The sequence below is a fragment of the Pristiophorus japonicus genome, chromosome 1 (genome assembly GCF_044704955.1).
Source record: "Pristiophorus japonicus isolate sPriJap1 chromosome 1, sPriJap1.hap1, whole genome shotgun sequence".
Taxonomy (NCBI): Eukaryota; Metazoa; Chordata; class Chondrichthyes; family Pristiophoridae; genus Pristiophorus; species Pristiophorus japonicus.
The window spans coordinates 478,480,143-478,497,606 of NC_091977.1; the positions used below are offsets into that span (position 1 = coordinate 478,480,143).

At 46.9% G+C, this 17,464-nt stretch overlaps 1 protein-coding gene across 7 annotated transcripts in view; it reads right to left on the bottom strand.

Moving 5' to 3' along the window:
- The window catches only part of LOC139276641 (microtubule-associated protein 4-like), a 420,834-nt gene that overhangs the window by 67,336 nt on the left and 336,034 nt on the right, over window positions 1-17,464 (bottom strand). For all 7 annotated transcript variants that reach the window (XM_070894641.1, XM_070894662.1, XM_070894653.1 and 4 more), the window contains 2 exons: window positions 2,399-2,493; window positions 896-1,102 (listed from right to left, as the gene is read on the bottom strand). In XM_070894641.1, the coding sequence (XP_070750742.1) occupies window positions 896-1,102; window positions 2,399-2,493 (302 nt within the window). The remainder of the gene's footprint in view (window positions 1-895; window positions 1,103-2,398; window positions 2,494-17,464) is intronic.

Sequence of the window (17,464 nt, forward strand, 5' to 3'; positions counted from 1 at the left end):
TGCTGGCTTTGCCAGCGACGCCCACATCTCGTGAATGAATAAAACATTTTTTTTGCATCATTTGCAGACTTCAAACAAAGAACACAAGAAACAGGAGCAGGAGTAGGCCATACGGCCCCTCAACCCTGCTCTGCCATTCAATAAGATAACGGCTGAACTTCTACATCAACTCCAATTTCCTGCCCTATCCCCGTATCCCTGGATTCCCTTTTGCCCAAAAATCTATCAATCTCAGGTTTGAATATATTCACCAACTGAGCATCTACACAGCTCTCTGTGGTAGAAAATTCCAAAAATTCACAACCCTCAGTGAAGAAATTTCTCCTCATCTAAATTGCTGACCCGTTATCCTGAGACTATGATCCCTAGTTCTAGACTCGCCAGCCAAGGGAAACATCCTCTCAGTAGCTACCCTATCAAGTCCTCTAAGAATTTTATACGTTTCAATGAGATCCCCTCTTATTTTTCTAATCTTGAGAATATAGGCCCATTCTACACATTCTCTCCTCACATCTCAGGAATTAATCTAGAGAACCTTTTATTTTACCCCTCTAAAGCAAGTATTTCCTTCCTTAGGTAAAGAGACCAAAATTTACACAGTACTCCAGGTGTGGTCTCACCAAAGCTCTATATAATTACAGCAAGATTTCCTTACAATCATTATGTATCTTAGGATGAACCATGCAATCATCATAAGCCGCCTTTTTCTGTCTCAGCGCAGAGATGAATTGCAGTCCTGATTGTCCCAGCTGAGGTCAGCTAACTCAGCACAGACCAGGGACTGAACCTTCCAAATTGACCAACAAAGCCATTGTGGGGGAGGGGGCTAATTAAATCAATAAATCTACCGAGTAAAGAGGAAAACAAAATTAGCACCCGACACGCCCACCCTTACCTTTGGTTTCACATCTTTGGTGGTCGCAGAGGAAGGCCGCACCAGACTAGAAGCAAGTCGCTTAGAAGTGGAAGCTGCTGTCGTGGTTGAAGTGGACGTATTGAGTTTTTTATTGGGGCTCGGAGCAGTTGCTGTAGGTCGCTTAAGTGAGGCTGGTGGCTGTGGCTTACTTTTGGTTGGTGAGATCTTTGTAGCTGGTATGCCCGCCTTTTACGTATCAGCAAAAGGGAATAAAACAAAAGTAGACAATGCCAAAGGAAATATGGAATTAAAAGAAGCAACCCAAATTAAAAAAAAACAAAGTGAAATGCCAATGATAATTTTACGCTAAATAAATAAACTCTGTGGTTCTGAGACAAATTTTACTTGCACAAAGACAAAAGATTGTTCTAAACATTATAATGTAGCCTCCCTCCCATGTAATAAAGGGTTAGCGGCCAAGCCAGAAGGGAAGAGAGGGAGGAGAAGAGGGAGTGAAGGAAAGGGGTGAAGGGAGGAAAGGGGCAGAGAGGGAGAGAATGAAGGGGCAGAGAGAAGGAGGGAGGGAAAGGGCAGAGAGAGGGAGGGAAGGAAGGGGGGGGAGGGAGGGAAGGAAGGGGGGGGAGGGAGGGAAAGAAGGGGAAGAGGGAGGGAAAGAAGGAGGAAGGAGGGAAAGAAGAAAGGGGAGGAGGGAGGGAAGGAAGGGGAGGAGGGAGGGAAGGAAGGGGAAGAGAGAGGGAGGCAAAGAAGAGGAGGAGGGAGGAAGACAAAGGGAGGGAAGGAAAGGGAGAGGGAGGTTGGAAGGCAGGGGCGGAGGGAGGGAAGGAGCGGAGGGAGGGAAGGAGCGGAGGGAGGGAAGGACGGATGGAAGGAGGGATAGGTAGGGAAGGAAGGGGAGGAGGTAGGGAAGGAAGGAAGGAAGGAAGGGGAGGAGAGAGGGAAGCAAGAAGAGGAGGGGGAGGGAATGAGAGAGGGAAGGAAGGAAGGAAGGAAGGGGAGGAGGGAGTCAAAGAGGAGGAGGGAGGGAGGCAAAGAGGAGGAGGAGGAGGGAGGGGGGCAAAGAAGGGGAGGAGACGAGGGAAGGAATGGGAGGATGAGGGAGGTTGAAAGGAAGAAGTTTTACCATGCATCTAATGCTCTTGCTTTTAAGCCTAGGAAACTGGCACAAGTGAGTACTGTCTCTCACACCAGCTTAATCAGATTGCATTGCTCCAGAAGTAAATGCGACAATGTCCAGGCACATACACACTGGGCCAGGTCGCTGGCATTTTTAGATATGTGCTCTGAAGTTCAAAGGAAATGGGAGTTAGCGGCGCCTGTTTAAAGAAAAATTTAGAGGATGCATTTTGCCACTTTTCTAAGGACAAAGGACAAAGCCAAAAGCATACAGAGTAAAAACTATTTGCCTCAAAAACACAAACTTTAAACTACAGTGATGACTGAAAAAATTTAACAGAAAAATGAAGCAGTGCAAACCAAATACACAAGGCCAAAGAGGATTTTATAACTGGGATGTGTACCTACCTTTCCTTTTGTATCTGGGCTTATTGGATGCTCTTTGGAGGTTGCAGGACTCTCTGTTCCAGTCATGCCCTCTGCTGATGGTTCCTCTGGTTTGGCTATAGATATATTAAAAAAAAGAACAATGCAATCAGTGAAACTGAAAGGGCAAATGTATTAGGCTCTTGCTGCAAATCCTTACCACTTCATTTTGGAACATTTAATGAGACTAGTTTTAATATCCACCACGGTGTACCAAGGCTGCAGTGTGTCCTATCTACGGGATGCACTGCAGCAACTCATCAATGCTTCTTCGGTAGCACATCCCATACCCACAACCTCTGCCATCTAGAAGGATAAAGGGAGCAGGTGGATTGGAACACCATCACCTCCAAGTGCCGCTCCAATACTTGGACATATATTGTCATTCCTTCATACTCGCTGGGTCAAAATCCTGGAACTCCCTACCTAACAGCACTATAAGACAATGTCCCAAGTTAAGCTGCGCAGCGATCTGCAGGTCCCGCGAAAGCCACTCACAAGAAATAGGAGCAGGAGTAGGCCATTTGACCCCCGAGCCTGCTCCGCCATTTAATATCATGGCTGATCTGATCTGATCATGGACTCCGTTCCACTTTCCTGCCCGCTCCCCATAACCCTTTATTCCTCTATCACTCAAAAATCTGTCTATCTCTGCCTTAAATATATTCAAAGATCCAGCCTCCACAGCTCTTTGGAACAATGAATTCCACAGATATACAACCCTCAGAGAAGAAATTCCTCATCTCAGTTTTAAATGGGCAGCCTCTTATTCTGAGACTATGCCCCCTAGTTTTAGTTTCCCCCATGAGTGGAAATATACTCTCTGCATTCATCTTGTCCAGCCCTCTCATTATCTTATATGTTTCGATAAGATCACCTCTCATTCTTTTGAACTCCAATGAGTATAGACCCAACCTATCTTCATAAGTCAACCCCCTCATCTCCGGAATCAACCTAGAGAACCTTCTCTGAACAGCCTCCAATGCAAGTATGTCCTTTCCTAAATAAGGATAGATCCTCAGTCTGTATGACATCAGTACCCTTGCACTGTGGAGGGGGTGGGGTGGATAAGGGCAAGGACATTGAAATATAACGCGGAAACAAGCTGTGAGGACCAACCAGCCCGTGTTATGATTATCCTCCAGATAAGCAGTTGCCTTAATCCCCTGTATCCGATCTTTTCCATATTCCTTTATCCCAGTTTCCTTCAACCACATTTCTAACCTATTCATAAATGTTGATATGTCCTCTGATTCAATCACTAATTCTGTGCATTCTAGTGCATTCAAGGGATTTAAAGATGAGAAATTTAAAATTTGAGATGTTCGGGGACTGAGGGATTGGGAGCCAGTGTACTAGAGCCCTGTACAGTTAGGATAATCACATTAAACAGTACTGAAAAGGATTGAACTTATCATTAGTCTGTTGAAGTGCGACAATATTCTCAAGTCCTCCCTCAGCTGAAGCACACAAATCTGTGTTGTGTTCCCTGGAATTTCCTCCCTAAGCCTCGTCGCCTTTCTCTCTTCCTTTAAGACGCTCCTTAAAACCTACCCCTTTGACCAAGCTTTTGGTCACTTGCCCATATATCTCATATGGTTTGGTGTAAAACTTTTTTGATAACGCTCCTGTAAAGCACCTTGGGACGTTTTACTATGTTAAAGGCATGCTATAAATACAAGTTGTGATTCTTAACCGATAAGGGAATAAGGGTTTATGGGGAGCAGGCAGGGAAGTGGACCTGAGTCCACGACCGTATTAAATGGCGGAGCAGGCTCGAGGGGCCGTATGGCCTACTCCTGCTCCTATTTCTTATGTTCTTGAGTGAGCTAATTTAGGCTAGGATGGTAGTATAGGCACTCCAATTGGGTCTCATCATCCTGATGTAGAGAGCTCCCACACCCAATCATATCCAGTGATTCCTGCTGGACGAAGGCAGGGCTAAACCGGCCGTGATAGCCTCCACTGCTGAATATCCAATATCCAGGATTGTCAAAAAGAATGACCAATTGGGGTAGGTAATGTAATGCTGCTGGTTCCCTGTGAAACTGATGACCCAACAAGAGGCTGCATCTTCGGATGATGGCAGAATACCTCCCCTAAAAAAGCATCCAAAATGCATTGGTAGAGTGGGGGGGGGGGGGGGGGGGGAGAGGGAATTAGTGGAACAGTGGTGTGTGTATTAAATTAGATTGACATTTTTCATTCAAGTAATGAGATTTGCAATGTTCTTGAGGGAACCAAATTTCAAGGGCTAGGTTTTTCTCTGCCGGTTATGATGTATAAATAATGAGTCCATACAGTATGAGACACAGCAGAAAAATCTCATTTTCTACTGAAATGTCAGCTCTTCCCCTCACTCACTCTCCTAATTCCTGCAAAACTTCAGTCAGCAAACAAGCAGATCTAAAGTATTTATAAAGTGTTTCATTATCGCAGTAACTATTTGACCCTTGGAGACGCATGCGCAGAAGCGAGAGTTAGGACAAATATCACTGATTCCACCCCCCCAGCACAACTTCCACTAACCCTTTTCTGCGCATGCATCCAACACCATGTTGCCTCCACTCACCAGCCGAACACATCCGCCGAGCTTCCCACAATGGGCCCAGAGCTTCTCAGAGTGGGCCCCGAGCCTCCAACAGCTCTGAGCGGGCCCCAAGCCTCCCATAGCGCCGGGGAGAGCAAGAGTCAGACAGGGAGAGAGTGTTTGGGGATTGGGGGGGGGGGGGGGCGGCGGGGAAAGAGAGAGAGAGCTTGGAGGGGGAGGGAGAGAGAGAGGGAGAGCTGGGGGGGGGGGGGGGAGGTAAGAAGAGGGAGAGACACAGGTTGGGGGGGGGGGAGGTTGGGGAGAGGGAATTCAGAAGACGGATCACATTCCTACCCCCTGGTGCGTGCAAGCTCGGTGCTTGTGTTACAATGGACATCGCTGGGGTGGATGAAATCCAGAAGTCATGGGAGGTGGGTATAAGGTCTTGCGCTTGGGTAAGGGTAGTCAGCTGGTGGAGGGATTGCTGGGGTAAGGGTCTTCAGCTAGCGGAGGGATGCACTTATGTTGGGGTAATGGACTTTGGCTGTGGGAGGGATGCAAATTAGGCTGGGGTAATGGACTTCAGCTGGGGGAAGGAAGCACTTCCACTGGGGTAAGGGACTTCGGCTGTGTGAGGCAGCACACGTGTTAGGGTAAGGGTCTTCAGCTGGCGGAGGGATGCACTTGTGCTGGGGTAATGGACTTCGGCTGGAACTTGATGGCTTTTGGGGAGATCTATCCTCTGTGGCTTCTGAAGTCAAAATGGATCAAATTACAAATTGGAAATTCACTCAGAACTTGGACTGGGCGGTTCCAGTTACACATTCCAGAGGAACTTCAAGGTGTGGCTTATCCTCCAAGGGAACCAATCAGCAATAGGTCTGGAGAGCCAATCTGAGAAACGGCTGCATTTCAGTTAGTACAAATAGATGCATCCAAATAATTGTTGCTTCATCAAACCCCTGCTACTCCATTTCACTCAACAGGATAATTACACTGAATACCAGGGAGATTCTTCCCCCCACTCCCCCTCCTCTGAATGAGCAAACTCTTGTGGTACAGTCCACAGACATGGGAAGCCAAAGGGAGTCTCTCTGCATATGCAAATCTCAACAGTGAGCATTAGTAGATTGTTCAATGTTGTGGGAATCACAGCCGAGCTCAATTCTATGCTTACTGGACGAAGGCAGGGCTAAACCTGTATCTTAGGATGAACCATGCAATCATCATAAGCCGCCTTTTTCTGTCTCAGCGCAGTTCCACAAAGGTCACTCTAAAAGTTTTGTTTAAGTCTGCTATACACCATATCAAAATGTTTAAGCAAAACCCTCTCTCCCTATGAAAGCTCATGTCAGACCTTTATTCCACAGCATTAGAAAAAAACTTGCATTTATATAGTGTCTTTAATGAAGAAACATACCATAGAAATTTCAGAAGCATAAAGGAAAAGATATACTTAGCTCGACAAAACATAACCTGAACATAAAGCAGACACCGCTCTTCCAACAACAGGTCTCTAAGAACAGACACATCACAACACAAGCAGCTAGGCCCAAACAAGAGTCAGCAATGGAACTGGAAGCAGATGATGATGAGATGGGTTTTTCACAAACGCACAGGCAGGATGCTGATTCGTTTAAACTGCCAGACTCGGATCTGTGTCAGTCAGCAAGAGGCACTAAATGCATTCCCCAGAGGACAGGCAAAAAGTGCTAAGAACCACGTTCTGGTTTAAAACCAATGATGAAGATATGCCAGGGAATGGCCAGGAGTTGAACAGAAGAATGAAATAGGGATACAGAATCCTAAATGGAAGTGGCACAAAGTCTCACACACTGAAGCTCAATACCTTCAAGTCTCACTACACTTTACATCTTGCCAGTCATATGTCCAGCTCTGCAGGCCCACTTTGATAACTGCTTACCCACTCTCTCTCTAATCCCCACCAGTCATTACATTCCCGCATTTTGGAACGCTCTCCCAAAACCACATCATCTCACTAATTCTTTCCTTCCCTTCAAAAGTCTTTTAACCCTCACTCTCTTGCTTTTGAGTGCTTTTGGCACCCCACACCAACTCTCCAGTCTTATTCGTCTCTGGATTGTCATCTCTCCACCTCCTACCCTTAAAAGTGCAGAGAACTTCTCCTACGGGAGATAGAAACATAGAAATTTACAGCGCAGAAGGAGGCCATTTCGGCCCATCGTGTCTGCGCTGGCCGACACAGAGCCACATGGCCCTTGGTCAGCAGCCCTAAAGGTTACATATAAACTTATGAACAATGATGGAAAGACAAAGAGCACTCAGCCCAACCAGTCCACCCCACACAACTACAACACCCCTTATACTAAAAACAGCTACACTCCACCTAACTGGAGCCGGTGATCTCCTGGGAGAGGCAAAAACCAGATAAAAAACCCAGGCCAATTTAGAGAGAAAAAAAAATCTGGGAAAATTCCTCTCCGATTCCATCCAGGCGATCAAAACTAGTCCAAGAGAGCATCCTGGCCGTTTTCTAATTCCTGCAGTACTTACCATTATATCTGCGCTGTCCAACAAAAGTCATCCAATCTAATCCCAATTACCAGCTCCAGGTCCGTAACCCTGCAGGTTTCGGCACTTTAAGTGCCCATCCAGCCATCTCTTAAAAGTGGTAAGGGTTTCTGCATCCACCACTCTTCCAGGCAGCGAGTTCCAGATCCCCACAACCTTCTGTGTTAAGAAGCCCCCCTTCCCCCCTCAAATCCCCTCTAAATCTTCCACCAACCACCTTAAAATATGCCCCCCTCGGATATGCTTAAAGAATGCAGTGTATATTGCTTGTGTGAAGTATCAGAGGAATGGTGGCAGATTATCTCGTGTAGATGAAATGTCTGAATAACTGTAGCATCATGCTAACCAATGCGAAATGAACTCTCCTAGGGCCCCAAGTTTCCACATGATTTGCGCCTGATTTTTAGGAGTAACTGGTGGAAAACGGACTATCTTAGAAATCGCAATTCGCCACATTTTTTTTTCTACAGTTCTAGTCAGGTAGAACAGTTCTACTTTGGAACAGAATTTTTTCTTCAAAAGGGGGCCACTGACGCCTGATTTGAAAGTTTCCACAGTGAAAACGTACTCCAAACTAAAGTAGAACGGAGCAAGTGAAGATTTTTGTAGAACTGAAAAAACCTGTTCTACACATTAAAAAATCAGGCGTAGGTTACAAATTAGGCGTCCAGAACGAGGTGGGGGGGGGAGGGAACTCATTAAATTCTACAATAAATCCTTATTTATACTTCTACAAATAAATCCAACCTGAATAAACATTTAGAAGCAAAGAAAAGATTAAATAAACCATCTTCCTACCTGTGTGAAAGTGCTTCAGCCAGGGAGAATTCTGCAGCCGTTTGTGCCGCTGAGCGGGAGGGGGGGGGAAGAGGAGAAAGCGGTTTGTTGTTGTGGAGGGGAGGGAGGGGAAGGAGACAGCGGTTTGTTGCCGCGGAGGGGAGGGTGGGGAAGGAGACAGCGGTTTGTTGCCGCGGAGGGGAGGGAGGGGAAGGAGACAGCGGTTTGTTGCCGCGGAGGGGAGGGAGGGGAAGGAGACAGCGGGTTGTTGTTGTGGAGGGGAGGGAGGGGAAGGAGACAACGGTTTGTTGTTGTGGAGGGGAGGGAGGGGAAGGAGACAACGGTTTGTTGCCGTGGAGGGTGGGGAGGGGAAGGAGACAGTGAGAAGGGTAGCCTCAGTGCTGATGGCAATGTGCTTTTATTAAAAAATGTTCAAAAATTAAACAGCTACAAAGAACTACAAAAATGGCCGAGTGGCAATGTTTTTTTCCACACTGAGCATGCGCGAACGCTCCAACGCACAGCGTTGCCGGCAGGAAAAAAAATAATTTAAATAGTACCCGCCCCCTCTCACTTACAAAATCGGCACGAGTGTAGGCTCCGCCCCTCTGGGCGCCGCGCCAAACAGACAAGGAGCTGCAAAGCGCTCGAGAATAGTGCGTTTTTTTTCTGGCGCCATTTTAGGCGCGAAAAACGGGCGCCCAGCTCGGAGGGACGCCCGTTTTTTATTCTGTGGAAACTTGGGCCCTAGTTTCTAATCTGTTCTTGTAATGATGTTGCAGGGATTAGTCATGTTTCTTACAGGGTGACACAACGACAGGTGTTTTTGTTCCACTGCAGTACTGCGGGAATGCTATATTGTCAGAGGTGTCGTCTTTTGGATGAGATATTAAACTGAGGCCTGGTTTGCCTGATCAGATGGACACAAGAGATTCCATGGTACTATTCGAAAAGCAGGTGTCCTGGCCAACCAACGTCACCAAAACAGAGTAACTGGTCATTTGTCTCATTGCTGTTTGTGGGATATAAATGTGTGCAAATTGACCGCCACGCTTGGCTACATAAATGTAATACATTGGCTATAAAGTGCTATGGAATGTCCTGAGGGGCGTGAAAGGCACTAAATAATATGGTGTCAGCCACTGCTCAGTAATAACACTCTCCCCGGAGTCAGAAGAGTGCGGGTTTATTTGGTTGTAAAGCGTTTGGGACATCCAGAGGTCTTGAAAGGCACTATCTAAATACAAGATCTTTTACATTATAGAGTGAATTCTAAAAAGTCACATATTTGTTCTAAAGTTACATTTATAGCTTTACAATTGTTCTCCTGATGTCAGAGAATGGTCTTTACTGGGCAGCAGTGTTGAAATGATCAAGGTATAATAGATTAGTGGTGGTAGTACTGTATTGGCAATCCAGATTCAATTTGTAGTTTGGCACCAGAAACACTGACCATGAAAACTGCCAGACTGTCAAAGAGAACTTGCCAACCCTACCCAGTCTGACCTACACTTATTTCCAGTCCACACTATGTAGTTGCCTCAATTCCTTATATTAAAAAAAAAAATCACTCTCAGGACGTGGGTGTCCCTGACCCTCAAGGTGGTGGTGCTGGGCCTTGTTCTTGAACCACTGTAATACGTGTGGTAAAGATGCTCCCACAATACTGTTAGGTTGGGACTGCCAGAATTTTGACCCAGTGACAATGAAGAAACGACGTTATTATGTTCAAGTTGGGATGGTGTGTGACTTAGAGGGGAACTCAGAAGTGGTGGTGGTGCTCCGATGCACCTGCTACTCTAGTTCATCAAAGATTGCAGATTTTAGGAGATGCTGCCGAAGGAGCCTTGCCACGTTGCAGCAGTGTATCCTGTAGATAGCACACACTGAAGCCACAGTAAACCAATACAGGATAGTGGATAGAACCTTGGTAAGACCACACTTGAAGCACTGGAAAAAGTGCAGAAAAGATTTATGAGTATGTTATCAGAATTGAGGGATGCAACTATCAGGAAAGACTAAGCAGGCTGGGGCTCTTTTCTCTTGAAAAATGACTAACGAGACCTTAGGGAGATCTTTAAAATTATGAAGGGGTTTGAGAGAGTGGATTTGGAGAAACTGTTACCACTTTTGGGCGAATCCCGAGCAAGGAGGCATAGGAATACAAGAACGTAAGAATTAGGAGCAGGAGTAGGCCATACAGCCCTTCGCACCTACTCCGCCATTCAATAAGATCATGGCTGATCTTCAACTCCACTCTCCTGCCCAATCCCCATATCCCTCGATTCTCCATGAGTCCAAAAATCTATATCTCATCCTTGAATATGCTCAACGATTCAGCATCCACACCACAGCATTTTGGCGTGCAGAATTCCAAAGATTCACAACCCTCTTGAATGAAGAAATTCCTCCTCATCTTGGTCTTAAATGGCCAACCCCTCATACTGAGACTATGCCCTCAAGTTCTAGAATCTCCAGCCCAGGAGATAACCTCTCAGCATTTAAAAAAAAATATTCATTCCTGGGATATAGGCGTTGCTGGCAAGGCCAGCAGTAATTTACCATCTCTAGTTGCCCTTGAGAAGGTAGTGGTGAGCCGCATTCTTGAAACACTGCAGTCCTTGTGGTGAATGTACTCCCACAGTGCTGTTAAAGAGGGAGTTCCAGGATTTTGACCCAGCGACGATGAAGGAACAGCAATATATTTCCAAGTCAGGATGGTCTGTAACTTGGAGGGGAACTTTCAGGTGATGTTGTTCCCATGCGCCTGCTGCCCTTGTCCTTCTACATGGCAGAGGTCGCGGGTTTGGGAGGTGCTGTCGAAGAAGTTCTGGCGAGTTGCTATTGTGCATCTTGTAGATGGTACACACTGCAGGCACGGTGCTACGGTGGTACAGGGAGTGAATGTTTAAGGTGGTGGAAGGAGTGCCAAGCAAATGGGCTGCTGTGTCCTGGATGGTGTCGAGCCTCTTGAGTGTTGTTGGAGCTGCACTCATCCAGGCAAATGGAGAGTATTCCATCACACTCCTGACTTGTGCCTTGTAGATGGTGGAAAGTTTTGAGGAGTTAGGAGGTGAGACTCTCGCTGCAGAATACCCAGCATCTGACCTGCTCTTGTAGCCACAGTATTTATGTGACCGATCCAGTTAAGTTTCTGGTCAATGGTGACCCGCAGGATGTTGGTGGCGTGGGATTTGGCGATGGTAATGCCATTTAATGTCAAGGGGTTGTGGTTAGATTATCACTTCTTGGAGGTAATCATTGCCTGGCACTTGTGTGGTGGGAATGTTACTTGCTACTTATCAGCTCAAGCCAGAATGTCATCCAGGTCTTGCTGCATTTGGGCATGGACTGCTTCATTATCTGAGGAGTTGCGAATGGAATGAACACTTAGCAATCATTAGCGAACATCCCCACTTCTGACCTTATGAAGGAGGGAAGGTCATTGATGAAGCAGCTGAAGAGGGTTAGGCCTAGGACACTTCCCTGAGGAACACCTGCAACAATGTCCTGGGGCTGAGATGATTGACCTCCAACAACTACCTTCCTTTGTGCTAGGTATAACTCCAGCCGGTGGATAGTTGTCCCCCTGATTCCCATTGACTTCAATTGTACTAGAGCTCCTTGATGCCACACTTGGTCAAATGCTGCCTTGATGTCAAGGGCAGTCACTCTCACCTCACCTCTGGAATTCAGTTCTTTTGTCCATGTTTGGATCAAGATAGTAATGAGGTCGTGTGCCAAGTGGTCCTGGCGGAACTCAAACTGGGCATCAGTGAGCAGGTTATTGGTGAGCAAGTGCTACTTGATAGCACTGTCAACGACACCTTCCATCACTTTCCTGAGGATTGAGAGTAGACTGATGGGGGCGGTAATTGGCCGGATTGGATTTGTCCTGCTTTTTGTGGACAGGACATATCTGGTTAATTTTCCACATTGTCGGATAGATGCAGGTGTTGTAGCTGTACTGGAACGGTTTTGGCTGGAGGCATGGCTAGTTCTGGAGCACATCTCTTCAGCATGACCACCGGGATGTTGTCAGCGCCCATAGCCTTTGTTGCATTCATTACGCTCAGCCGTTTCTTGATATCACGTGGAGTGAATTGAATTGGCTGAAAACTGACTTCTGTGATGGTGGGGATCTCAGGACGAGGCCATTATGGATCATCCACTTGGTACTTCCGGCTGAAGATGGTTGCAAACTCTTCAGCAGTGTATTTTGCACTCGCATGCTGTGCTCCATCATCATTAAGGATGGGGATATTCTTGAAGCCGCCTCCTCCCGTTAATTGTTTAATTGTCCACCACCGTTCATGACTGGAGGTGGCAGGGCTGCAGAGCTTTGAGCTGATCCGTTGATTGTAGGATAATTTAGGTCTGTCTATAGCATGCTGCTTCCGCTGTTATTATCATCATCATAGTCAGTCCCTCGGTATCGAGGAAGACTTGCTTCCACTCTTAACATGAGTTCTTAGATGGCTGTACAGTCCAATACGAGAACCACAGTCTCTGTCACAGGTGGGGCAGATAGTCGTTGAGGGAAGGGGCGGGTGGGACTGGTTTGCCGCATGCTCTTTCCGCTGCCTGCGCTTGATTTCTGCATGCTCTTGGCGACGAGACTTTAAGTGCTCAGCACCCTCCCAGATGCGCTTCCTCCACTTAGGGCGGTCTTTGACCAGGGTCTCCCCAGGTGTCAGTGGGGATGTTGCACTTTATCAGGGAGGCTTTGAGGGTGTCCTTTGTAATTTTTCCGCTGCCCACCTTTGGCTCGTTTGCCGTGAAGGAGTTCCGAGTAGAGCGCTTGCTTTGGGAGTCTCGTGACTGGCATGTGAACTATGTGTCCTGCCCAGCGGAGCTGATTAAATGTGGTCAGTGCTTCGATGCTGGGGATATTAATGTTGGTAATGTTAACATGCATGTTGTCCTGTGTTGCAGCTTCTCCAGCTTGGCACCTCACTTTTAGGAATTCCTGGTGCTGCTCCTGGCATGCTCTTCCACACTCCTCATTGAACTAGGGTTGGTCCCCTGGCTTGATGGTAATGGCAGAGTGAGGGATATGCTGGGCCATGAGGTGGTGGTGTTATACTATGCTGCTGATGGCCCATAGCGCCTTATGGATGCCCAGTTTTGGGCTGTTCTAAATCTATCCTATTTAGCACGGTGGTAGCACCACATAACATGAAGGAGGGTGTTTCTCAGTGTGAAGATGAGGTTTAATCTCCACAAGGGCTTTGCAGTGCTCACTGCTACCAATGTGGTCATGGAAAGATGCATCTGCGACAGGTAAATTGGTGAAGATCAGGTCAAGTAGGTTTCTCCCTCGTGTTGGTGCTCTCACCACCTGCCGCAGTCCTAGTCTGGCAGTTATGTCCTTCAGGACTCGGCCAGCTCTGGTCAGTAGTGGTGCTATCGAGTCCTCTTGGTGATGGACATTGAAGTCCCCCACCCAGAGTATATTCTGTGCCTTGGCTACCCTCAGTGCTTCTTCAAAGTCGTGTTCAACATGAAGGAGTACGGAGTCACCAGCTGAGGAGTGGTAATCCGCAAGAAGTTTCCTTGCCCGTGCTTGACCTGAAGCCATGAGACTTCCTGGGGTCTGGAGTCAATGTTGAGGATTCCTGGGGCTACTCCCTCCCAACTGTATACCACTGTGGTGATGGAGGAATCTGGGACATTGGTTGAAAGGTATGATTCTGTGAGTATGACGGTCAGGCTGTTGCTTGATTAGTCTGTGGGACAGCTCTCCCAATTTTGGCACAAGTTCCTAGATGTTAATGAGGGGGACTTTGCAGGGTCGACTAGGCTGTATGTGGAGTTGTTGTGTCCGAAGCCGGTGCCAAGGTCGCTGCCAGGTGGTCCGTCGGTTTTATTCTTATTGATTTTCATAGCGGTTGTGTTTAACTGAGTGGCTTGCTAGGCCATTTCAGAGGGCAGCTAAGAGTCAACCACATTGCTGTGGGTCTGGAGTCACATATAGGCCAGACCAGGTAAGGACGTCAGATTTTCTTCCCTAAAGGACATTAGAGTACCATATGGGTTTTTAACGACCACCCGATAGTTTCATATTAGCTTTTTATTGCAGCTTTATTCAATTAACTGAATTTACATTATCAGCTGCCATGGTGGGATTTGAACTCATGTCTCTGGATCATTAATCCAGGCCCCTGGACTACTTCTCCAGTAAGTTAACCATCATCATAGGCGGTCCCTCGTATCAAGGATGACTTGCTTCCACGCCAAAAAGGGATGAGTTCACAGATGTTTCAATGAAAGACCCAATATTCTAGGTCCTGAACTATATGTTGAAGGGTGGAAGATGCCTGTGCGTGGATTTTTTTTAACATGTGGTGGTCGTTGCACACCAGCCACCACACAGGCTTGACGGAGTTAGGTCTTGGTCCAGTGGCAAGGGTTAACCAAGACAACTGGAGACCAGCTCTGCTGCACGGACCTAGTGCGCTTACATGTTGCAGTATGGGCTGGCCCGTGCTGCCCCTGGGCCTTCTCCTCTTCTGGGCCTCGATCATGTCGCTCCGCGATCACTTGCCGCTCCTGCGCCCCAACCCTGCCGCTCCTGCCCACACTCCAATCAATGACCTGGATCTTGGTAATGTCCAAACCAGTCGCCCTCTTCACAGCCATCGCTCTCCTGCTCGCACTGTACCTTTGAAGTGGTATGCTCCTTTGAAGGCCCCTACCTGTAGATGGTCCTTGCAGGTCGGGGCTGCTGCGTCGAATGCTGGGTTGGGCCGCACGCTGCTCCTTTGAAGGCTCCGACCTGTTGATGGTCCTTGCAGGTTGGGGTCGCCGCGCTGAATGCTGGATCGCTGACCCTATGCCACTGTTCCCATCTACCCTATCAATCCACCCCCTCCCCCAAGAATCTTATATGTTTCAATGAGATCACACCTCATTCTTCTAAACTCCAAGAGTATAGGCCCAATCTACTCTATCTCTTCTCATAGGACAACCATCTCATCCTAGGAATCAATCTAGTGAACCTTCATTGCACCGCCTCTAAGGCATGTATGTCCCTCCTCAGATAAGGAGACCAAATCTCTGCACCGTACTCCAGGTGAGGGCTCACCAAAGCCCTGTACAATTGTAGTTAGACTTCTAATTACTCTTGCACTCCAACCCCCTTTCAATTAAGGCCAACATGCCATTTGCCTTCCTAATTGCTTACTATATCTGCATGCTAACTTTGTGTTTCCTGTACAAGGACACCTAAATCTCTCATAGAAACATAGAAAATAGGTGCAGGAGTAGGCCATTCGGCCCTTCTAGCCTGCACCACCATTCAATAAGATCATGGCTGATCATTCACCTCAGTACCCTTTTCCTGCTTTCTCTCCATACCCCTTTATCCCTTTAGCTGTAAGTGGGGGAGGGGGGGGGGGGGGGGAGGCGGCGGCGGGGGGTGGGGGGAGAGAGAGTCCCGGACAGTGTGTATGGGGAGGGGGGGGGGGCAACATTCTCTGACCACCAACATTTAATAGTTTCTCACCATTTAAAAAATATTCTGATTTTTTATACTTCCTACCAAAGTGAATAACCTAGCATTTCCCTACATTATACTCCATCTGCCACCTTATTACCCACTCACTCAACCTATCTATATTCTTTGCACGCTCTTTGTGTCCTCTTCACAGCTTATTTTCCCACCAGGCTTTGTATTGCCGGCAAACCTGGATACATTGCATGCGGTCCCTTCATTTAAGTAATTTGATAGTCATAAGATAGCCACTAACAAATCAAGAATTTAGCAAGAATTTCTTTACACAGAGGGTGGTGAGAATGTGGAACTTTGCTATATGGAAGGGTTGTAGCAGAGAGCATCGACAAATTAAAGGGGAGCTTGATGCATCCAATAAGGAAAATGAAATAGTGGGATATGGCAATAGGGTAGGAAGAGGTAATGAGAGTGGGAGGAGGCTCATATGGAGTATAAACACCAACATAGATCAGTTAGGCCAAATGGCCTGTTTCTGTGCGGTAGATTCTATAATTCATCTACCAATGTTCTGTCCACTTATATATGATACTAAAATCGGCTGTGAGGTTGATAATGAAGAAGAAAGCTATAGACTGCAGGAAGATACCAATCAACTGGTCAGGTGGGCAGAGCAGTGGCAAATGGAATTTAATCCGGAGAAGTGTGAGATAATGCATTTTGGGAGGGCTAACAAGGGAAGGGCATACACATTAAATGGTAGGACACTGAGAAATGTAGAGGAACAAAGGGACCTTGGAGTGCATGTCCACAGATCCCTGAAGGTAGCAGGCCAGGTAGATAAGGTGGTTAAGGCAGCATACGGAATGCCTGCCTTTATTAGCCGAGGCATAGAATACAAGAGCGGGGGGGGGGGGGTTATGCTTGAACTGTATTAAACACTAGTTAGGTCACAGCTAGAGTACTGCGTGCAGTTCTGGTCACCGCATTACAGGAAGGATGTGATTGCACTGGAGAGGGTACATAGGAGATTTACGAGGATGTTGCCAGGAGTGAAGAATCTTAGTTATGAAAACAGATTGGATAGGCTGGGTTTGTTTTCCTTGAAACAGAGGAGGCTGAGGTGAGACCTCATTGAGGTGTATAAAATTATCAGGGGCCTAGATATAGTGGATAGAAAGGGTCTATTTCCCTTAGCAGATGGGTCAACAACCAGGGGGCATAAATGTAAAGTAATTGGTAGAAAGTTTAGAGGGCAGTTTTCACCCAGTGGGTGGTGGGGTCTGGAACTCACTGCCTGAAAGGGCGGTAAAGGCAGAAACCCTCACCACATTTAAAAAGTACTTGGATGTGCACTTGAAGTGCTGTAACCTGCATAGCTATGGATTTAGAGCTGGAAAGTGGGATTAGGCTGGATAGCGTCTTGTTGGCTGGCAGAGACACAATGGGCCGAAATGGCCTCCTTCCGTGCTGTAAATTTCTATGATCCTATATTTTGTTCAGTTAATTTTGTAATTCCTGAGCTGCCTCGTTCAATCAGCAACTTCAGGAGATAGAGGACAGGGAATTGGGGAGAGGGATGAAAAAGCAAGTAACAAATTAGGGATAAAGATATTACTGAACAACAACTTGTATCTATATAGTGCATTTAATGCAGTAAAACATCCCAAGGTGCTTCACAGGAGCGTAATCAGACACAAATTGACCCCAAGTCAATGAAGGAGATATTAGAACC